Raw genomic sequence first — 24,623 nt, forward strand, 5'->3', positions numbered from 1 at the left:
TAATTAATATACGTGGATTAATTATGATTGATTACCATAAATACGTTGGGTATTGCCGGTCAGACGAGAAAAGAGAAAAACCGGTGGGAGGGGCTGGTGGGAGGTGGGACGAAGAAAAACCGGTTGAAAATAAACCGGTTGAAAATAAACCGGTTGAAAGTGGGGGGGACTATTCAACCAATTCGTCCATTAGGAGTAGAAATAATATGCGGCTGAGTATATGCTATTATACATGACACGTGCTCCCTCTCTCCAATAATAAATAGTCCTAATGTGTTTTTTGAGGCTAACCTTGAGCACATGTTAGAGCATTAAGGCATATATATTGAGGGAGTAATACACAAAAATAATATGCGTTGAAGATGTTTTAAATGTTAGATTTTTTTCTAAACAAAGAAAACATTATTTATCCATTGAATACACATTTTCTAACAAATATATGAAAATATTTTTGAATGCATGAGCATTTTTAAAATGCTGTTATAATTCAAAAAAAAACGTTTCTGCATTTCTGAACAATGCTCTCTTACATTTCATCAACACTTTTTAAAATGTATGATAAACACTTTTTAAAATTTTATTAAATTAGTATATGAAATACATGTATCTATAATATTACCAAAATATAAGGAAATTTTTCAAAGGAAAATAAATAAAATCAGCGAACGAAGCCACAGAGTTGGCCCACTAGAGGTTGCCCTGATGCAAGTGCATCGTCTAGCTCGATGCGTGAGAGCTTTTTTCGTAACACGTGCAAGAGCTATGTCTCACATTAAGCAAGATGGTAGCAACTCTCGTGAATGCATTTACAAAATGGTCGTGGAGAGCTATGTCTCGCATTAAGCGAGATGGTAGCGACTCTTGTTGAATGCATCTACATCCTTGTCTTGTTGATGGTGTGCAGCAAACCTAGCAACCTACTTATAGAGAAAAGAGCCGTTTTTTCGTTGTTTTTTGGGCTTTTAGTTTTCACTCGGTTTTCTTTGTTCCTTTCTCTAGTTTTACGGGTGGCTGTTTTTCTTTTCTTTGTTTGTTTCTTCTTTTTTATTCGGTCTTCTCTGGTTTCTTTTCATTTTTGTTCTCTGGATTTTTCATTCTTTTTGCATTTGTTTCTTTGGTTTATTTATTTTTTGTTTTCTTTGATTCTTTTGGTTGTGATTCTAATTTTTTATAATAACAAGTACATTATCTATCTTCTTCTTCTTCTTTCTTCTTCTTCTTCTTCTTCTTCCTCCTCTTCTTCTTCTTCTTCTTCTTCCTCTTCTTCCTCTTCTTCTGTCAAGATCATCACAGCAAGATAGACAATGTGAAAACCCCTCATGAGGTGTAGAACGGTTTCACACGCTCTTTACTTTATATTTATGACACCAATGAAGGGAAACACAACATCATTTTTTACGTCAGTATTACATATTTAATGCCTTGTGCTTGTCTAAATTAACAGTTGTTACTATATCATGTATAATTTACATTTTAAATTCCAATTCAGCATGAAGAACACAATTGAACGTTATAAGACAGTCACAAAGGATAATATGAGCAGACAGACGGTACAGCAAGATATGGAGGTACATAGTTCTGCTTGATGTGCTTACTTCACATTTGGTTACATAATTTCACTTTGGAGATACTTATGTAGCTAAGTGGTGAGATATGGTGTATTAACTGAGAGAGTAAGCTATGCTCGATTTGGTTTGCAACCATTTCCCAGCTGATGATGGTGCTACTGAAATGTGAAAACCATCATGGACTAAAGCAGCACAGTTCAATTAGACATAGTTCTAACTAGCCAAAACTGAGTTTAAAAAAAGATGATCCGGTAGTACATTCTAGCAGTTATTTCATGTTTGATAAGACATAGTTCTAACTTAGGTCAGGTATTATCCTTGTGATCTCAACTGCAGAAAATAAAAGTTGATGCTGAGGGCTTGTCAAAGAAGCTTGATGCTCTTGAAGCTTGCAAAAGGTAACCACTTCGGTTTTCCAAGAGACTGCTATCCATGTAACTAGCCAAAACTGAGTTGTCACCATCTGGTATCACTGAGATGCAGCAAACTTTTGGGTCAAAATTTGGAAGAATGCTCTATTGAAGAACTGCAAAGCTTAGAGGTCAAAATTGAAAAAAGCCTTCTAGGCATCAGGGCAATGAAGGTTAGCACAGTATGGAAGAGTAGTTATAATGCATCTATCCATGCACATAAGCTTACACGACCATGTAATGCCGCTTAATTATTTTTCATGGCAGACTCGGCGGTTTGAAGAGCAGCTCTCTACGTTGAGGCAGAAGGTAACCTCGCTACCCCAAAAAAACCTGAAACAATAGAGAGTGTGCATAGACAGAGTTCCTGACATGGCGCTGATTTTGTGACATGGACATGGATGGAGCAGGAGATGACGTTGCGGCAGCACAATGAAGAACTATATAGCCAGGTAAAGATGGATGGACAGTCAAATTGCTGCCTGGTGGAATGAAACGGCCAAACTTTACCATTACCCTGAACGCGTTCCTCGCGTGATATCCTATGTCCATCCCGTTCCCAGCAGAGATCACCCATCCTATCCTTGATGCATCCTCTGATCTGCTGCCCTGGTTAACTGTGCAGTGCCAGAAGGAACAGCACCTTGCGTCGGAGGCGGCGGCGCCCCCTGCTCCGGCGACCTTGGCGGCGCTCCCTGCTCCAGTGACCCTGGAGGAGCAGGGCCAGCAGATGGTGGATGTGGAGACGGATCTATTTCTTGGACTGCCCGGCACCGGCCGCTCCTGAGATACAGGCAGGCTGACAACGCTCGAGAAAAATGCCCAGAATAAGCTGGCAATGGAGTTGCAAGCAGCGGCAGGCAATGGATGCGGACGGCCTATAGATATAATATAAACCCTGTGCAGCGGAAACCTCGAGACTACATACATGAGTTAGTTGTTGTTGTTGTTGTTGTTGCTGTTGCTGTTGCTGTGCAGTGCCAGAAGGAACAGCACCTTGCGTCGGAGGCGGCGGCGCCCCCTGCTCCGGCGACCTTGGCGGCGCTCCCTGCTCCGGCGAACCTTGGCGGCGCTCCCTGCTCCAGTGACCCTGGAGGAGCAGGGCCAGCAGATGGTGGATGTGGAGACGGATCTATTTCTTGGACTGCCCGGCACCGGCCGCTCCTGAGATTCAGGCAGGCTGACAACGCTCGAGAAAAATACAACCCTTTAACGGTCGCGCAAGGGGCGCTCGGTGAGCCCTGCCACGTCGAAATCTACAGTTCCAAGCGAAAAACAACGACGTAAAAAAGAAAACGCATCTCACGCACGCAATTGGATAACACCTTCCTCAGATCCACCCGGCCTCTTCGCACGCAACCTTCCATCGCAAGCAACGTCCCTTCCTCTTCGTCCCTCCCACCCGCGCCGCCCCGATCCTCCCATCCTCGCCACAGCGCTCCCCCAATGATCCCTCCTCGCTTTCTAGCCGCCGCTCATGACTCCCCCCTCCGGCACGCAAGCTGTGCGACGACGTTCTCGTCGACGATGGAGGCGAAACCTGTGGCGAAGAGGGAAAATCAGGGAAGGTGGGCAGGGGCCGGTCAACCTAGGCTCAATTTCGGGGTCTTTCATGGCCACGCCCGGGCCACTTGCGCTCTCCCCCCTCCTGAAGCGCAGCTGCTGTTTTTGGGGCTCCGCTCGGAGAGGACTACTACCGGCTGCCGGCCAACGGAACACCCTCCTGGGCCTATTCCCTTGGAGAAGAAGAAGACCCCTTCCGCTTTAGATCCCCACCAGGTGACTTGTTTTCTCTTTGCCTGGCCAATTTCTTGTCCGTTGCTGTTCGACTGGTCGGTTGCTCTGTGTTCGCAGGTGGGTCTGAGGTGACCATGCAATTTCTGGACGTTCATCGATCGGTCATTTTGTTCGTGTTTCTGTCCTCCGGCCCGTCGGGCTGCTCAACTTCAAGGTTACTCCCTCAAATGCACTTTCTGTTCCATGGTTTTATTTTTGATTTTTTTTCCAGCACTTTGTTAGTTGGTTGTCTGAATTTTATCTGGTACTCCCTCCGTAAACTAATATAAGAGTGTTTAGAATACTAAAATAGTAATCTAAACGCTCTTATATTAATTTACAGAGGGAGTAGTTGATAAAATCATGTTTATTTTTTGCAGAACCAAAGCCATACTGTTATTTTGTCTGATATTCAGATAGCACACTTCATGCAATTAAGGTTAGAGCAGTACGATATATATCCCTATTTCCGTAGGCACTTAGCCAAAGTTATGCAATATTACCTCTGTTTTTCCGTAGGCACTTAGCCAAAGTGATGCAAGATGTCTGCTATGACACCAACAGTTCTGAATCTAGCATGGTAATATTTTGTTTTGTTTACTGTGACCTTAATGTAAATAAATTTAGTGTTGAATCATCCTTGCATTTGGGATGCACTGGTTGCCAGTTTTAATATCTGTCCAGTTGTCCATCTCGGGGCACTCTTGTATGCTGTGAACTTTTATTCATTGTCCATGTCTTTCTGAAGCTTGGTTTACTTTTACTTAACCTGGATGCTTTAGCTACAAATCAAATATATCAGGCACTGATGTTTAGCAGGTATCACACTAGAAGCATTGGCAGGAGTTGTTCACTGTACGCCGAGGTTGATCCATCTATCGTGTGTATATGCTCTTTGCTTGTGTGTATATGCAGGAACGTTTCTGTACTGTTTTCAGATTCGTGGCTAGTCACTTCCTTCACGCTCATCAGGTGGTTGCTTTTATGCTTCGTCCATATGGTGCCCTTAGATTTTCGTTTCTTTTCTCACAAATCACAGCATTTAGCAGATCATAGACAAAATGATTGTTTCTTTCTTCATTGGCGGCTAGATCGTTTCATGGTTATTTCTTCTGTAATTCTAAGTTGAATGGACGACTCGGTGTTGTGGCTGGCCATTTCTTAAGTATTGTGGTCAATTCGCACATGATCGAGCTGATCTGATGTATGGCGAATTAATTTACCTCTGTCTCAGTGGCTAAAAATAGTATTAAACTACTTATATGTTATTAGGGGCTAGAACAAAGCCTGTACTATTTGTTCCCTTTCGATTGGGTGATTTCTCTGAATCTTTTCTATGTTTTTTCCACAGGTTTACAAAATGGGAGTGCTAACCAGAAAGGGAACAAGGTGGAGTGGCATGTGGAGCAGTTCAAGACGTGCATCTGGTCCAATGAAACTATGGACAATATGGTCAGCTCTAATCCAACCACATGCAACCGTGACATAGTTTTGATATTTTTATATATAGTGCATGGAAGTGCACTATATATAAAAATATCAATGGAAGTCCTGGAAACAGCCTCTTACAGAAATGTAGGGAAAGGCTGCGTACTATAGACCCAAAGTGGTCGGACCCTTTCCTGGACCCTGCGCAAGCGGGAGCTACATGCACCAAGTTGCCCTTTTTTTTATATATAGTGCATGGAAGTGCTCCTGATGCATGCTCTGCTGTTTGCTACGAGTTGAACAATGTACATTGTTACAGTACTATGATCTACCACTTGACTACGAGCAAGGTTTTAGATGGTTGTGTTTGCTTGGATGTGGAGCGATCTGTTTGTCTTGTGTGTTTTTCTGTACGTTAGAAAGGTCCGCAGTTTCGTTGCTGTTATCTAGCGGCTCTATATGTAGAGTATTTTGTTGCGTTTATTATCATAGTGGACACCATGATTCTAGAGCTGTCAGGACAGGTTATGAGTGTCTGATGGTACTGTTGCTGTATGTCAGGCAGTCGTACCAGTATGGACATGCCAACAAATTCACTAAGTTCTGTGTGTATTTAATTTCTGTGTACCGTTTTGCAGGAACATTCAGATTTCGCAGTTTGAGAAAGAAGCTTTGTTCATGGCAGTAACGCTGACAAGAAAACTGCAGAACAAATAAAGATTGGAGGACTTGGAAGCGATGGGATCAAATTGTTTATCTTAAAAAGAATGATAGTATCTTTGTCTTGTCTATTGTACGGCAAAGTATGGTACCGTGTACGTCTCTGAACCTGACGTAAAGAACTAGAGTATCTGGGTTGCTCATCTTGGGGTAGGTAACTTCTTTTTACTATACTTGCTATCATGAGAGTTTCTTATCTTTTGAGAAGTAGGCACCGTGTTTGGGCTCAAGGGACTTTCTCATCTTTTGCAAAGTAGGCACCATTCTTGAGCTTAAGGGAGAGGCCGTTTTTGACCGTCATGCTGTTGAATTCTTCCGCAAGAACCTCCGCAAGATGTTGAATGACGGTGTAAAATATTTTTTGCTAGCTAAATGATCTACACAATGAAACACAATTGTGTTTATGTCTGAATTAACTCTTTTCTTTGTATTGAGGTCATATTACCAGTACATGCCAAACGAAATGAAGTACCCAGTTTATCCATATTCACATGTGACCTTCAACTGTATAGTTTAATATAGTTTGATTATTGTATTTTCTGCAGTTAATTTTGAACAATGCTTGTTGCTTATTATCATCGATGTCTTGCTATGAGGATATTTTATTTTCTTGATCCTGAAAAGTTATCGGTGGATCATTTTGTAACTTGTTCAGGTTATGTGCAAATTGAGAGTTATCGAATATCTCCTGATCATAGGTTTCTTGCATATACTCTCAGATTGCAGCTAACCTATACAAAACCAATGCAGGCACACCTGGCGATCTCATCTACTTTGGAAAGCTGGAAGAGATGATGTCACTTCTTTATTTTCTAAGGTCGCTTCTCTTCCTTGATATCATTGTCTTCCCTTTGGTGCTTGCGCTAGGCATGTTTATTTTCTTTGTGTCATAGTTTTCAGCCTTTATTCTTATCGTTCTCCTCATTTGTATACAATATGTGTTCACATTTTGTTTGTTCATTCTAAGTGTTTTTACGGTGATGTAGGGTTGACATGAGTTTAACGAAAACGCGGTTTGTACAAACTGAAACAGAGTATAACCAAAACGCACAAAATGCATTTGGATTTTCAGATCTAGGGTAGATGGGGGAGAGGGGAAGCTCACCACGTCGGTGATGTGTGTTTGTATGCACTATCTTTAGTTTTCCAGAAGTTTTCGTTATAGCATGTCACTATTTAGTTTTGGGAGAGGGGAAGCTCATTTTCATATTTAGCAAGAGTAAGAGTAAAGGTAATCGATTGAACATTGATCGGCAGGTAGAAAATGTGACATATTGATAAAATAAAAGTATCCATCCATCAAGAAAATAATATAATATTCTACCTATTCACTATAAGCTGATAAGTTTTTTTATCGTATAGAGTAAATATGTAAGAGTTGAATAACAGACAATTGGGATATGTTTTTTAGGGGTTGGTACTGCACCAAATATATGAGTAAAGCATTTCGGTGGTCGGGCGGGCTTCGATTCTGTCATTGGGATATGTTTTTTAGGGGTTTTCATTAGGATGTGTTTTTTTAGGTTCTGTCACTGGGCAAACTCTATTTTCATCCAAATACAAATTGGAATACTTTATTTGGTTGATGTAGATGCCCAATTATATCCAAATGAATTGTGACATGAGCATGGATGCCATTCTTTCCTGGATGAACTTACATATGTTGTCAATGTTTGCGGGCTTTGTGTTCTACAAATGCAACTCTCCAGAATTAGAAGAGGCTTTTCTTATCAAGGATCTGATCATATACTCAATATCAATTTTGCAATCAAGTTGGTACTTCACTTACAGATAAAGTTCCACTGCACTTCTGTGTAAATATGAACATCATAGTCCACTTTGTTTTCTTGGAATGGGGGTTGATCGAAGATTTTGTCTTCAGTAATCCTTGCGTCTTAATCTTGATTTGTATTGAAGTTAATATATTGTTTTTGTTGTCAGTGCCTTGTCTTTTGAACGACCTGCTGTATCTGTAATCAATCATCTAGGTTATAAACTACTGCCTCTGTTCATATGCGGCTATCAGTCCGTAACCATCTTTGCTGCTCAGGTTTCTGCTCTAAGCATCTCTGACATGCACTGATGCACCGCCGATATAATAACTTACTAAACGATTCAAGAGGACCATGGACGATGGACAAATGCAACAGCTAGGTTGGTGCGCAGAGCCACGCAGAGGAGGCGCCAGAAACGGCTGTTCTCTTTGCCCTTTTTCTGTAATTGCCCTTTTTCTGTAACCCAAGGGGAGTGCCCGTCGACACTGTCCCCCAATGACTATGCCCACGCCCAGTGGAAGCCCTTAGCTCCGTGCTGGTGAGAAGACTAGCATAGGCGCCAGAAACGGCTGTTCTCTTTGCCCTTTTTCTCCCACCCACATCCATGTGGAAGCACCATGCTCCGCGCTAGCCGTCGACACTGTCCCCCAATGACTATGCCCGCGCCCAGTGGAAGCCCTTAGCTCCGTGCTGGTGAGAAGACTAGCATAGGCGCTAGAAACGGCTGTTCTCTTTGCCCTTTTTCTGTAACCCAAGGGGAGTACCCATACCCGTGTACTCAAGTTTCTTTCTTCTGTGATGATGGTGGTGATGAAGTAGAGGGCTTGTCCTTTAGCTTCTGCTTGAGGACATAGTTCTCCTCCTTCAGTTTGTTGACTTCTCGTTCAAGCTCCAATACCTCCTCACGTAGACCCTTCTCGTTTTCCTATAGGAGACAAAAAATGGATCAATTGAAGCTTACATTCGTTTGTTGTGTTTGGGAGGCTCGATTTCTTGAATTCCACATGCATCACCCCTGTTGAGGTAGAGGGGCTTCATTCTCTTACGAACTCATGTCTTTTGTTCCCCTCAAATCAACATCTTGCTCCTCCTTAGTAGACCAATAAATAGGGTCTATGTCTCCATAAATCCTTAGATTTGCAACATAGTGGTAAACATAGTTTTTTCCATCTGAATATTGGGACGACATACCTTCATATTTGTCAGAAAAACAACATGAAACAAGAACATAGGAGATTCCTGCGGTACAGTGGTCAAAATGTCTGGGAATATATATATATATATATATATATATATATATATATATATATATATATATATAAAGAATTTTCATCTTGCAAAACAAGTATTCCAGAAGGAAATGGAGTCGGGAAGGCTCATGGGGGGCCCACGAGCCACCAGGGTGCGCCCTGGTGCCTCGTGGGGACCTGGGTGGCCTCCTCGAGTGTTTCTTATTTTTTCTATTTTTCTAATATTCCAAAACTAAGAGAAAATATGTTTATGAAATTTTTGGAGTCGGTTTACTTACCGTATCACATACATCTTCCCTTTCAGGGTTCTGGAGTGTCTTGGAAGGTTTCTCTTATGTATTCCTCCGATGTCATAGTTTGAATAATGTTAATTTCAACATATAGGTGTACCTAAGATATAATGCTTAATTCTTTGCCCATTGACCACCTTCGGATTAGTGCCTTCGATGGTATTGACCATAATGGCTCCAGAACGATAAACTTCCTCGATGATATACGGTCCTTCCCATTTAGAGAGAAGTATTCCTACAAAAAATCTAAAACGAGAATTGTACAATAGTACATACTCACCCACTTTGAATTCCCGCTTTTGAATTCTTTTATCATGCCATCTTTTAAAATTTTCTTTAAACAACTTTACATTTTCATAAGCTTGTGTTCTCCATTCATCTAGCGAGCTAATATCAAATAACCTCTTTTCACCGACAAGTTTAAAATCATATTTAAGTTCCTTGATTGCCCAATATGCTTTATGTTCTAACTCAAGAGGTAAATGGCATGCTTTTCCATGGACCATTTTGTATGGAGACATGCCCATAAGATTTTTATAAGTAGTTCTATAAGCCCATAATGCATCATCAAGCTTTTTAGACCAATTCTTTCTAGATCTATTGACAGTCTTTTGCAAAATTAACTTTATTTCTCTATTGCTTAATTCAACATGACCACTAGATTGAGGGTGGTAGGGAGATGCAATTCTATGGTTGACATCATATTTAGAAAGAAGTTTACGGAAAGCACCATGAATGAAATGTAAACTACTACCAGTCATTAAATATCTAGGGACTCCAAACCTCGGGAAAATGACTTCTTTAAGCAATTTTAATAGAAATGTAATGATCATCACTACTAGTTGGAATAGCTTCTACCCACTTAGTAACGTAATCAACAACAACTAGAATATGTGTATACCCATTAGAAGATGGAAAAGGTCTCATATAATCAAATCCCCAAACATCAAATGGTTCAATAACAAGTGAATAATTCATATGCATTTCCTGACGTCTACCAATATTACCATTTCTTTGACATTATCACAAGATAAAACAAACTTACGAGCATCCTTGAAGAGAGCAGACCAATAAAAACGAGATGTAATACCTTATGTGCAGTTCTATCTCCACCATGGTGACCTCCGTAAGCTTCGAAATGACACTTTCGTAGGATTTTTTCCTGTTCATGCTCAGATATACAACATCAAATAATACCATCTACTCCTTCTTTATAAAGATGTGGGTCATCCCAGAAGTAATTTTTTAAATCAAAGAAGAACTTTTTCTTTTATTGGTATGTAAAACTAAGTGGTATAAATTTAGCAACGATGTAATTAGCGTAGTCTGCATACCAAGGAGTATTAAAAGAAGCATTTATGGCAGGTAGTTGCTCATCAGGAAAACTATTATCAATTGGTAGTGGGTCATCAATAATATTTTCCAATCTAGGCAAGTTATCAGCTACGGGATTCTCATCTCCCTTCCTATCAGTAATATGCAAATAAAATTCTTGTAGCAATAGAACCCACCTAATGAGTCTAGGTTTAGCATCTTTCTTTTCATTAAGTATTTAATAGCAGCATGATCAATGTGAACAATTGCTTTAGAATCAACTATGTAAGATCTGAATTTATCGCATGCAAACACAACTGCTAAAAATTATTTCTCAGTAGTAGCATAATTTTTTTGAGCATTGTCTAGAGTTTTACTAGCATAATGGATAATATTTAATTTCTTATCAACTCTTTGTCCTAGAACAACACCAACATCATAATCACTAGCATCACACATAATTTATAATGGTAAGTTCCAGTCAGGTGGTTGAACAATAGGTGCAGAAGTTAAGGCTTTCTTGAGTGTTTCAAAGGCTTCTACACAATCATCATCAGAAACAAATGGAACATCCTTTTGCAAGAGATTAGTAAGAGGCCTAGAAATTTTAGAGAAGTCTTTAGTGAACTTCCTATAGAAACCAGCATGACCAAGGAAACTTCTTATACCTTTAATATCTTTAGTACATGGCATTTTCTCAATTACATCAACTTTGGCTTTGTCTACTTCAATACCTCATTCAGAAATTGTATACCCCAAGACAATACCTTCATTCACTATAAAGTGGCACGTCTCCCAATTCAAGACAAGATTAGTTTGTTCGCATCTCTACAGAACTCGATCAAGGTTGCTTAAGCAATCATCAAAAGAAGTTCCGTAAACGAAAAAAATTATCCATGACAACCTCAGCAATCTTTTCACAAAAGTCTGAGAATATAGCAGTCATACATCTTTGAAAGGTAGAAGGTGCATTACATACACCAAAAGGCACACATCTATAAGCATAAGTTCCAAAAGGACAAGTAAAAGTGGTTTTCTCTTGGTCGGCTTGTGATAAAGTAAAAGTGTGTGTGCTTAGATAGTCTTTCTAACATTTGATCAATAAAATGCAATGGGAAATGATGTTTTCTAGTAGCTTTGTTTAACTTTCTAAAATCAATTATCATGTTATGACCAGTTACAATTCTTTGTGAAATAAGCTCATTTTAATCATTAGGAACAACAGCAATGCCTCCTTTCTTAGGGACACAATGAAAGGACTTACCCATCTACTATCGGCTATGTGATACATTATACATGCTTCCATAAGTTTTAATATTTTAGTTCTTACCACCTCCTTCATCTTAGGATTTAATCGTCATTGGTCATCGACAACTGGTTTAGCATCAAGCTTCATATTAATCTTGTGCTGACATAAAGTGGGACTAATGCCCTTAAGATCATCAAGAGTATATCCAATAGCGACATGATGCTTCCTTAGAGTTTTAAGTAATCTCTTTTCTTCATGCTCTGTAAGGTTAGCACTTATAATAACAGGATATTCTTCTTTTCATCAAGATAAGCATATTTCAATGTACCAGGTAATTGTTTCAACTCATACATAGGATCACCTTTAGGTGGAGGAGGACCTCCAAGAGTTTCAACCGGCAAATTTGTGTTTAAGAATAGGTGGTTGATCAAAGAACATCTTATCTATTTCATTTCTTTCTTTCATGTGCATAACATTTTCATGGTCTAGCAAATATTGTTCTAACAGATCAGTAGAAGGTATGGCAATAGATGCTAGACCAACAATTTCATCTTTACTAGGCAATTTTCTATCATGAGGTTGTCTACGAAACTTAGAAAAAATAAAATCATGAGATATATCACCAAAGTTAACACCGACAGTTTCTTTATTGCAGTCTATCTTAGCATTAACAGTGTTCAGGAAAGGTCTACCAAATATAATGGAACAAAAATCATCTTGTGGGAAACCAAGAATTAGGAAATCAATATGGTATTTAATTTTTCCACACAAGACCTCAACCTCTCTAACAATCCTAGGCGGTGAAATAGTATCTCTATTCGCAAGTTTAATAGTAACATCACTGTCTTCTATTTCACCAGGTGGAATATCATTCATAATTTCTTGATATAAGGTAAACAGGATAGCACTCACACTAGCACCCAAATCACATAAAGCCATGGTAACAATGATCTCCTATTTTAACGGAGATAACGGGAATGCCAACAACAGGTTTATTGTTATCCTTAGTGTCGGCTTTAGCAATTCTAGTAGCTTCGTCACAAAAATAAATAACATGTCCATCAACATTATCGACCAAGAGATCCTTAACCATAACAACATTAGGTTCAACTTTAATTTGTTCAGAGGGTCTAGATGCTCTAATATTATTTTTGTTAACCACAGTTAAACTTTAGCATGTTCCTTAATCCTAACAGGAAAAGGTGGTTTCTCAATATAAGCAGTAGCCACAAGTGGATCAACATTGTAAATGATAGTTTAACGGGTTTCTCAATCTTTTCTTTAATAGAGGGATGATATTTAAACCACTTCTCCTTAGGGAGATCAACGTGAGAGAGTCAAGTCCATATTTAGTCCTAAACTTATGTCATCGAGGTCCATAAAAGATTTAACACAATGAAACTTAAGTGTAATACCTGGTTCTTTACCTTTGTCAAGTTCCTAATCTTCAGAGTTGCGTTTAATTCTTTCCAGAAGATTCCACTTGAATTCAATAGTTTTTCTTCATAAAGGAAGCAGTTGAAGAAGAATCGAGCATGGTTTGATCATCATGAGAAAGCCGAGCATAAAATTTTTGTAAAATAATTTTTTTGAGAGCTCATGATTGGGCATGTATACATCATGTACTTAAGCCTCCCCCAAGCTTGAGCGGTGTTTTCTCCTTCACGAGGCCAATATATGTATATATATATATATATATATATATATATATATATAATTCCGATCATGATGAACCAGATGCATAGGATTAAACTTTTGATGAAATTCCAATTTCAATCGATTCCAATCCCAAACTCTAACATCATCACCTAGCCTATACATGTCAATGTCTTTCCCCCCGAAGATAAAGGAAAGACCTTCTTAACTTCATCTTCAAATAAACATGCAAGCTTAAATAATCCACAAACTATACCAACATAGGTTAGATGCATATCAGGATGTAATGTTCCATCTCCTACATAAGGATTAGCTAGCAATTTCTCTATCATACCCAAAGGAATCTCATAATAAATATTAGTAGGTTGAGGAGCAACTCGTTGTGCTTCCGATCAAGGTAAAGATACCCCGAACAAATGACAATAAATTTCAGCACGTAATATAAATGTTTCCTTACCAAAGACGCTTCACTACCCGGCAACGGCGCCAGAAAATAGTCTTGATGGCCCACAAGTATAGGGGATTAATCGTAGTCCTTTCGATAAGTAAGAGTGTCGAACCCAACGAGGAGCAGAAGAAAATGATCTGAATACATATCTCCAAAGTTTTGACACCCATATCGACGATCTGAATACATATCTCCAAGACTCCAACTAAGAGTCAAAAAGAAAAACACAACTATATAATTAAACTTTTAATGGCAAAAGGTAGAACCATAGTACAAAATTGTATGAATCCCCCCACACACAAACAGTGCCACATACAAACCCACAATAACGACGAACATGTGGCATCATTCAATCAGGAGCTTTCTTTACTTTCCAGGCACTAATTAAGCTCCTTAGATCCCTCCATGGAATTAAAGAAGAGCACATGCCTTTGGCTCCAACGCCGACTAATCACAGTTTTGTACGTGCAAGAAACATTTTAAACCATATCCTGTACTAAGTAACCTAGTGCCACAGTTATGAGCTCGCCTTGAGGTCAAACCTCCCCTGTCTCCGTAGTTGAGCCAGAGTTGCCTTCAACTCTTAGCCTCTTTAGCTCCAATCTTAAACACATCAGTGATGAATCATGGCGAATGATGGCGAAATATTATACGCTTTGATAAGCTAAATTGATCTTTGATCCCGAGGCCGATAGCACTGGCTCTGGATCCCAAAACCATCCATTACTGCTTCCATCTGCCAAAAAAGAGGCATTGATGGTGTAATTAGTCATAACTAAGGCAAAGAAAGTAAAGAAAAAAACAGATGGCTCTCTCTTAACCATGTAGAGAAGCAGCAGCAGCAGCACTAGCATTGACCAAACCAATTGCAACACACAAACCAAAACAACTTTAAGTGAGTTGTATGCCACCCCGTCATTAATCAAGGTGGGTGATATGGAAGCAATCTTGGGGGATTACATTAGTGGGTTACGACTAGTTATGACTTAACCAAGTTTCAATCTTTTCTTAAATGCAAGGATGCAACATCTCTAGAATAACCAACAAGTCAACCCTCAGAGTTAATATCTGCTGTCAGCAATTAAGCACTGCGAGCTGGAACACAAGCAAAGGCCCAAGGGAGCTGAGATTTTTCAAAGCGGGCGGTGACATTAGAACGAGGGGGGTGGAGGAGGAGGAGGCTGCTCTTATGTGCATGAAACAAAGTGGCATTAATGTATTGCTTATCTCTTCGTCATTGTATGAGGATGCGCACCGCATGGGTACATACATAGGCCTTGCGTTTGCACCATTTAAAGACCTAAAAATTGCATAGCAGCAGCATATCTTCAAGGACCCCATTTATTCGATTAGCAAAAACCAATGGCTCAACATTCAAGTCTATTTAGTGTACTACTCTCTACTTTCTTTTTCCTGCTAGCAGTATGATGTGCATTTGAGACGCTGTGCCAAATAAATTCCATTCAAGATCACATTCAAGTGGTGAAATCAATTTGGGCCAGTCAAAAAAAAATTAAGCTTTCGAAGCAATTAGGACAGGTATTGATGAGCTTCAACTTTCAACTACACACCCAATAATAATAACTGTCATAATTATAAGATGTGTCTATCTTCTGATATAGACTCGACTAGATGGCGAGTCGTTCGTCGGTCCGAACTTTCACGGTACTAGCAGCAATAAGAAATTCCGATCGAGCAAAGATACAAGACCGTAATATCAAAAACTGGCGTCGAGTAGATGAATCAACTCCACGCGTAGCAGCGACAAAATCCGTCACGAATCAGCAAAAGCAAACACGATATTTGGTGTCCCCCGACATGGGACTTTTCTGACTTTTATTCAACTCACGATCTAAACAAAACTTGACCTTTACATCGGCCGTAGCCAGCCTTTTATATAGGCATCACACACCCGATCAAACCGTCCCACGAGCAAAGCAAAATTGACACGGACTCTCTCTCCTAACCATAAACCGAACAGGACTCCTAGTACTACTAGGACTCCTCTAAATCTCACGCCTAAGAAAAAGTTCCTTTACCTAACAACCAAGAATTTACTAATTAACTATCCGGCCACGCTGATCACTAGGATCCAAAATATACCTTCACCGTACTATATCATCTTGGATTTAGAACGTTTCTGTACGTAAACCTCATGTGACCTAGACCGAAATAGCATCGACAATTATCCAGCTTGGCGTACGAAAATTAGGCTTGACTTCTTCAGGCTCTGGTTCTGGTGACGGTATTTTAAGTGCCATTGTACCCATCATCAAAATATTAGAATTTGTAATATGATCAGTTTTTGGTACGGCACTGACGGGCACATCATCTTCCATTACACTGTCTAGAAGCAGTGAAACCTGTTGGAGGCAAAGTCATTTGCAAACTTTTAGAACTGAATCACTACATGTGTTTTAACTTTAAACCACTCTAATATGTGAAACTCTACTATGAAAAGATTAACAAAAAAGTGTGTGGATTAGAGCCCTTAATATCAGTAGCAAGCTTTCATTAGGGTAAAGAGGAAAGAAAAGCAAAGCAAAACATGTCAAAAGTCTAGCTGTAACTACATACCCAGCCTCCGCTTTCGCCTGTTAGATAGCCTACCTTGTGTGCATGACCAGCCCTCTCACCTCGCACTTCTCTTCCACCCAGCATAACACAAAATATTCAACCCATACCTTGCCACTCTCCAACCATGATTTGGTGGGTAATAAAATGCCTCGGCGTTGTACAACATGAGAGAGGGAGAGCGAGAGAGAAGTAGTAGTATGCCTCTCACTGTTGCATTAAACAAAACTAATTGACCTCTCCCCATCCATCTCCCTCCCCACTATAAATACTCGCCATCTCCATTCCAACTACACCAACGCAACACGCTCCTAGCATTCCAACTCCCGGGCTTCTCTCCTTCCAGAGCATCCCCTCCCCTGTCGCTCTCACTTTCATCTGCACGCCTCCTGCTTCTCGGACCCGACGCAAAAGTAAGCTCCCTCCCTATATGCATCCATCTCTAGTGATCTCTAATCTCTTCTAGGTTGCAAGAATCGATCAATAGTAGCTTTCAGAGCGTATGCTAATCCGACAGTTCAACGTTTTGATGTGTGCAGGCAGGGGATACCTCTGAGGATGAGCCGCAGCAACAGGAAGAGCTCATCAAAGGGCCTTGACCTGAAGCTGAACCTCTCACTGCCTGCAAGAGGGTACTCCTCCAACAGGGTGATGGCTGACGAGGAGTCGTCCCCGAGCTCGTGCCTGTCGTCCGAGAACGAGCACGGCCTGCAGTGGTCCAACAGCCCCGAGGCGACGTCCATGGTGCTCGCCGCCTGCCCTCGCTGCTTCATCTACGTCATGCTCCCCCAGGACGACCCTAGGTGCCCCCAGTGCAAGAGCCCCGTGCTCCTTGACTTCCTGCAGGACAATAGCAACAATAACAACAGCACCAACAGCAACAGCAGGAAGAGCAGGAGGGGGTGAAAGAAGAGGAGGAGAGGCTCCATTCGGCAGCACCGACATCAAGAAAAGCGTTTATATGAAGTCCTAGGTCCAGTAGTTCTCTTTCGTTTGATCATTTCTTCAGTGTAACCATGATATGTCAGTATTAAAATTGTGAGACTGGCATATTGTCCATGTGCTGGTGTCACGATTTTGACACATCATGGATACACTGGGGACTATATCCCCTCTCATGTGTTCTTCTTCGGTGGTTCTAAATGGAGTAGTTTGTTAGGCATAGGACCAGACTTCCTCTCTTCTGTTTCTTACTTTCAAGACAAGAAAAGATTACCCCTGAAAATCTCAAGTTGGGCCGGATGAGTATTATTCTGAAATATCTATGATAGACAAGCTTCTGCGACTTCACACCATGAACACTCATCTGTTCATTCCTTTGTTTTCAGACAAGGTATGCAAATCCAGCATACAAAGTGGAGAAAGTGCAAAAAGAACAGTCAACCCCAGAAATGGAGTGTTAGGAATTTGTCACCACAGATTAGTTGAACTAACCAATTGGCACTACAACTCCCACGCCTCAAAATAATGAGGACTCTACCGACCATCCTTGAAAAAGACATCATGTAATTAAAAAGGTGATCAAATTTCAAATTGTAGAGATATAGCATTTGAAACAATCAAACAGTCTACGGTGTGACGCCATGCAATGAATACCGATTGATTTCAGCATCCATCACTCTATCTCTTGCCATTATACTTCCATCTGAATACGTGCATTGTGACGCAGCACGCCAGCAACCTAATTTAATGCCCGCTTTGGTCAACTTTGCAAGCCGGTTGATTTATGTTTACTCAATAAAGACATCTCGTTTGAGTCCACATCATCATAATCAGATACGGAGACCAGCCATGCTACTTGTTGGCTTGAATCACATCAGAAAAGGAAAAGAAAAACAGACAGGAAACTAAAAGGCATGTGCTTTGTTAAGTGTACCTTAATTGTCTTGATTGGAATGGTAAGCACGTCACTTTCATTTCATCTTTCAAAGAAAAGACCTGTGTATCAGGAAGTGTCCTCGTGTAGTTCAACGACAAGGCAACAGAAAAGGAAATGACCCCATTACTTCCGAAGGAAAGTAAATGACACACAGCATGGGAAAGAAATGAAGATAAATGAGTACTCAGGCCAAATTTTGTTATGATATGTGAGGCTGCTATAATTGATGGATGCGTGAGATTTTCTGTTCTTTCCTTGCCCTGGATAACTACAAACACATGATCCAAACAAAGTTGGCATTTCCTGCAACATAATCAAACACTTTCAGTAAATGAAATCAGAAGATTGTAGAACCAGTTAGTGGGACAGGAATTCGGTGAACATTGTTCCACCCGCACCCCTTATGAATAGTAAATTCGAAAAAATACTATAAAAATAAAACTGGAAAAAAAATTAACATACATAGTCGACCAAGTTTGATATCCCAGAGTTTCATATTTTTTTTTATTTTTTTCTAGTATTTTTTTGAATTCACTATTCATGTGGGCGCACGTAGAACCATGTTCACCTGTGTGTTTTTGCACTCATCGTACATATTTTAACAACCTAGTAACGTGAAACAGATAAAAGAAAATACCCCCCCCCCCCTACATACTCATGTGTACCGATGTATGTTACTCCATGTTGGTGAGAACAATACTTGGTTTCATCCTTAAAATTAATACTTCGAGAGTATTAAAGAAAATACAGCTCTAAGGCCTGAACGTGTCACTAAAAATAAGGGAACTTAACAAATCAGAAGTAAAATATCTACAATTAGAGTGCAATAGCATGCCTTCAAATGTTGGGTTCAGGGATCTTCCTAAAATTCCTTTGTTCAGTTCTTTTTGAATTCACTCTAATTTTAGGAAGATCCCTGAACTCCAACAGGTTTCACTGCTTCTAGACAGTGTACATGGAAGATGATGTGCCCGTCAGTGCCGTACCAAAAACTGATCATATTACAAATTCTAATATTTTGATGATGGGTACAATGGCAATTAAAATACCGTCACCAGAACCAGAGCCTGAAGAAGTCAAGCCTAATTTTCGTACGCCAAGCTGGATAATTGTCGGTGCTATTTCGGTCCAGGTCACATGAGGTTTACGTAAGAAGCGTTCTAAATCCAAGATGATATAGTACGGTGAAGGTATATTTTGGATAGTTAATTAGTAAATTCTTGGTTGTTAGGTAAAGGAACTTTTCCTTAGGCGTGAGATTTAGAGGAGTCGTAGTAGTACTAGGAGTCCTGTTCGGTTTATGGTTGGGAGAGAGAGTCCGTGTCAATTTTGCTTTCTCGTGGGACGGTTTGATCGGGTGTGTGATGCCTATATAAAAGGCTGGCTACGGCCGATGTAAAGGTCAAGTTTTGTTTAGATCGTGAGTTGAATAAAAGTCAGAAAAGTCCCATGTCGGGGGACACCAAATATCGTGTTTGCTTTTGCTGATCCGTGACGGATTTTGTCACTGCTACGCGTGGAGTTGATTCATCTACTCGACGCCAGTTTTTGATATTACGGTCTTGTATCTTTGCTCGATCGGAATTTCTTATTGCTGCTAGTACCGTGAAAGTTCGGACCGACGAACGACTCGCCATCTAGTCGAGTCTATATCAGAAGATAGACACATCTTATAATTATGACAGTTATTATTATTGGGTGTGTAGTTGAAAGTTGAAGCTCATCAATACCTATCCTAATTGCTTCGAAAGCTTAATTTTTTTTTGACTGGCCCAAATTGATTTCACCACTTGAATGTGATCTTGAATGGAATTTATTTGGCATAGCGTCTCAAATGCACATCATACTGCTAGCAGGAAAAAGAAAGTAGAGTAGTACACTAAATAGACTTGAATGTTGAGCCATTGGTTTTTGCTAATCGAATAAATGGGGTCCTTGAAGATATGCTGCTGCTATGCAATTTTTAGGTCTTTAAATGGTGCAAACGCAAGGCCTATGTATGTACCCATGCGATGCGCATCCTCATACAATGACGAAGAGATAAGCAATACATTAATGCCACTTTGTTTCATGCACATAAGAGCAGCCTCCTCCTCCTCCACCCCCCTCGTTCTAATGTCACCGCCCGCTTTGAAAAATCTCAGCTCCCTTGGGCCTTTGCTTGTGTTCCAGCTCGCAATGCTTAATTGCTGACAGCAAATATTAACTCTGAGGGTTGACTTGTTGGTTATTCTAGAGATGTTGCATCCTTGCATTTAAGAAAAGATTGAAACTTGGTTAAGTCATAACTAGTCGTAACCCACTAATGTAATCCCCCAAGATTGCTTCCACATCACCCACCTTGATTAATGACGGGGTGGCATACAACTCACTTAAAGTTGTTTTGGTTTGTGTGTTGCAATTGGTTTGGTCAATGCTAGTGCTGCTGCTGCTGCTTCTCTACATGGTTAAGAGAGAGCCATCTGTTTTTTTTTTACTTTTTTTGCCTTAGTTATGACTAATTACACCATCAATGCCTCTTTTTTGGCAGATGGAAGCAGTAATGGATGGTTTTGGGATCCAGAGCCAATGCTATCGGCCTCGGGATCAAAGATCAATTTAACTTATCGAAGCGTATAATATTTCGCCATCATTCGCCATGATTCATCACCGATGTGTTTAAGATTGGAGCTAAAGAGGCTAAGAGTTGAAGGCAACTCTGGCTCAACTACGGAGACAGGGGAGGTTTGACCTCAAGGCGAGCTCATAACTGTGGCACTAGGTTACTTAGTACAGGATATGGTTTAAAATGTTTCTTGCACGTACAAAACTGTGATTAGTCGGCGTTGGAGCCAAAGGCATGTGCTCTTCTTTAATTCCATGGAGGGATCTAAGGAGCTTAATTAGTGCCTGGGAAGTAAAGAAAGCTCCTGATTGAATGATGCCACATGTTCGTCGTTATTGTGGGTTTGTATGTGGCACTGTTTGTGTGTGGGGGGATTCATACAATTTTGTACTATGGTTCTACCTTTTGCCATTAAAAGTTTAATTATATAGTTGTGTTTTTCTTTTTGACTCTTAGTTGGAGTCTTGGAGATATGTATTCAGATCGTCGATATGGGTGTCAAAACTTTGGAGATATGTATTCAGATCATTTTCTTCTGCTCCTCGTTGGGTTCGACACTCTTACTTATCGAAAGGACTACGATTAATCCCCTATACTTGTGGGCCATTAAGACTATTTTCTGGCGCCGTTGCCGGGTAGTGAAGCGTCTTTGGTAAGGAAACATTTATATTACATGCTGAAATTTATTGTCATTTGTTCGGGGTATCTTTACCTTGACCGGAAGCACAACGAGTTGCTCCTCAACCTACTAATATTTATTATGAGATTCCTTTGGGTATGATAGAGAAATTGCTAGCTAATCCTTATGTAGGAGACGGATCTATTTCTTGGACTGCCCGGCACCGGCCGCTCCTGAGATTCAGGCAGGCTGACAACGCTCGAGAAAAATGCCCAGAATAAGCTGGCAATGGAGTTGCAAGCAGCGGCAGGCAATGGATGCGGACGGCCTATAGATATAATATAAACCCTGTGCAGCGGAAACCTCGAGACTACATACATGAGTTAGTTGTTGTTGTTGTTGTTGATGTTGCTGTTGTTTCCCCGGGCTTTGGTTGTGACGAGAATAATGGAGCGTCCACCATCGATCCTCTGGAGAAGGTCGTGTAGGGGGGCGAAAGGATATTTATGGTGGCACGCAGGCGAGAAGGAGCAGGAGCAGGAGCAGGCCACCTCTTGGGCGCACGACGGATGTGTTGCGTGGGGCGAAGCGACGTTTGGATTTTGCGTCTGGTTGCCAGCTCCCTCTGCGCTTTCATGGTCGGCGACGAAACGCGTCGGGCGCGCAGAGGAAAGCAGCTCCTCGTTTCGTGTTCCACCTCACTCTGCGAGTAGGAAATGTGAAGGGCTTGAGATCGGTACGGCTTTCTATTGCCGACGTTTCGAACCTATCACCGGAGTGTGCACGCGTACGTGTTCCAGGAGGATCGATTTACCTTTTCTGAACAAAACGATGAAACTTATTTTTAGTAAAAAAAACGACGGAAGCGATGAGGATAGAAAAGCTGGGCCAAAATTTGGAAATGGGCCTAACTGTCAGAACCAGCCAGCGGCCTCTTGTGAACCCAAGCGGCAGCGATTCGCATTCTACAAAACCACATTCTTTCTCTCAAAAATGAAATAAAATAGAAAACCCTATTCTCACTAACCCATCGGGGTTTAAGTCCTATACACCGGTGCTCACAATTTTTTGAATTTAGTCCAGGCCTTTCGATGACGTGTGTTTAGTGCAAGGGGATGTCATCGTCGACTACGAAGGCGTAATCTCATGATGATATGCTGACTCAGTCTCTTAAAGATGCTAATATAGAGGAGAATGTGTGTGCGTGCGTTCATAGGAGTGAGTGTATATTTGTATGAGCGTCTGTGTCTATACTATGTCCAAAGTGTCACCTATTCGCACAGAAACGGTTGACTCTATCTAGCCATTGGGCTTTTTCCTTCCGGCTTTGGGAACTCCCAGCAAATTTTTACCTATTTTGTAAACCATCTAGAAGGTTCTTGAACCGGTATTATTGTTTCTTTTACTGGCTATTATAATTTTTTTTGTTTTTTCCTAAATTCAAATTTCAAAAAATATTAGATCTTAAAAAAATTATTCAAAATTACAAAAATTGTTTGGTTTTAAAAAATGTTTGGTATTTAAAACTTATTCATACTTAAAAAGTGTTGAATTCCTAAGAAAACATTTCTTGAAAAAAGTTCAAATCTTAATAATGTATTTGAAATCTACAAAGGATGCTTGCTTTCCCCAAAAGTAGTGTGAAATTTAAATGTTTTCGTTTTGTTTATAAAATGAACAAAATTTAGAAAATTATTCATTTTCAAAAAAGGTTTAAATCTTTAAAATTTTGTTTGAAATTGCATAAATGTATGGATTATTATCATTTTTTTGTTCATGCTTTTAGAACACGTTAAAAATTTGAATTTTTTTTCACTTTTTACCAAAAAAGGAACTAAAAAAACTCAATTAGAAATTTTGATCGTGTTTAAAAAAATGCTCACCATTTATATTCGGAGTTCCATTTTTTTGTTCATGTTTTTTTCAAAAAAATGGTTGGGATTTTAATTTTTTTCCTCACATTTTTTAAAAATTGTTCAGATAATTGAAAAACAAATAGTACATGATACCTTATACGCTATAATATGCGGCTGAGTATATGCTATTATACATGACACGTGCTCCCTCTCTCCAATAATAAATGGTCCTAATGTGTTTTTTAGGCTAACCTTGAACACATGTTAGAGTAATAATATATGAAACATGCAACTTACACAAAGCATGCCATCAAATTCTTACATGAAAGGAGCTTCCAGTGATACAACTTTCACACTATACATCTCATATACTATTAATCTTATCAATAGTCAAAGGCAGTCTCAAAAATTGCATGCTCCCTCTATTATTTGTTTTCTCATGTTTTTCAAAATTTGTTCAGATAATTGAAAAACAAATAGGACATGATACCTTATACGCTATAATATGCGGCTAAGTATATGCTATTATACATGACACGTGCTCCCTCTCTCCAATAATAAATAGTCCTAATGTGTTTTTTGAGGCTAACCTTGAGCACATGTTAGAGCATTAGGCCATATATATTGAGGGAGTAATACATAAAAATAATACGCGTTGAAGATGTTTTAAATGTTAGATTTTTTTCTAAACAAAGAAAACATTATTTATCCATTGAATACACATTTTCTAACAAATATATGAAAATATTTTTTGAATGCATGAGCATTTTTAAAATGCTGTTATAATTCAAAAAGAAACGTTTGTGCATTTCTGAACAATGCTCTCTTACATTTCATCAACACTTTTTAAAATGTATGATAAATACTTTTTAAAATTTTATTAAATTAGCATATGAAATACATGTATCTATAATATTACCAAAATATAAGGAAATTTTTCAAAGGAAAATAAATAAAATCAGCGAACGAAGCCACAGAGTTGGCCCACTAGAGGTTGCCCTGATGCAAGTGCATCATCTAGCTCGATGCGTGAGAGCTTTTTTTCGTAACACGTGCAAGAGCTATGTCTCACATTAAGCAAGATGGTAGCAACTCTCGTGAATGCATTTACAAAATGGTCGTGGAGAGCTATGTCTCGCATTAAGCGAGATGGTAGCGACTCTTGTTGATTGCATCTACACCCTTGTCTTGTTGATGGTGTGCAGC

At 39.8% G+C, this 24,623-nt stretch overlaps 2 protein-coding genes across 2 annotated transcripts; both read left to right on the forward strand.

The window, feature by feature from the left end:
- Nucleotides 1-1,475: 1,475 nt before the first annotated feature.
- LOC780690 (MADS-box transcription factor 50) lies at nucleotides 1,476-2,933 on the forward strand. Its single transcript, XM_044515819.1, has 6 exons — nucleotides 1,476-1,568; nucleotides 1,905-1,966; nucleotides 2,052-2,151; nucleotides 2,246-2,287; nucleotides 2,389-2,430; nucleotides 2,604-2,933. The coding sequence occupies exons 1-6, from the start codon at nucleotides 1,491-1,493 to the stop codon at nucleotides 2,763-2,765; spliced, it is 486 nt and encodes a 161-aa protein (XP_044371754.1). The 5' UTR covers nucleotides 1,476-1,490; the 3' UTR covers nucleotides 2,766-2,933.
- Nucleotides 2,934-16,669: 13,736 nt separating this feature from the next.
- On the forward strand, nucleotides 16,670-17,748 carry LOC123093768 (protein GL2-INTERACTING REPRESSOR 1). Its single transcript, XM_044515820.1, has 2 exons — nucleotides 16,670-16,871; nucleotides 16,998-17,748. The coding sequence occupies exon 2, from the start codon at nucleotides 17,017-17,019 to the stop codon at nucleotides 17,362-17,364; it is 348 nt and encodes a 115-aa protein (XP_044371755.1). The 5' UTR covers nucleotides 16,670-16,871; nucleotides 16,998-17,016; the 3' UTR covers nucleotides 17,365-17,748.
- Nucleotides 17,749-24,623: the final 6,875 nt, after the last annotated feature.

The sequence above is a fragment of the Triticum aestivum genome, chromosome 4B, assembly GCF_018294505.1.
Source record: "Triticum aestivum cultivar Chinese Spring chromosome 4B, IWGSC CS RefSeq v2.1, whole genome shotgun sequence".
In the NCBI taxonomy this organism is placed as follows: Eukaryota; Viridiplantae; Streptophyta; class Magnoliopsida; order Poales; family Poaceae; genus Triticum; species Triticum aestivum.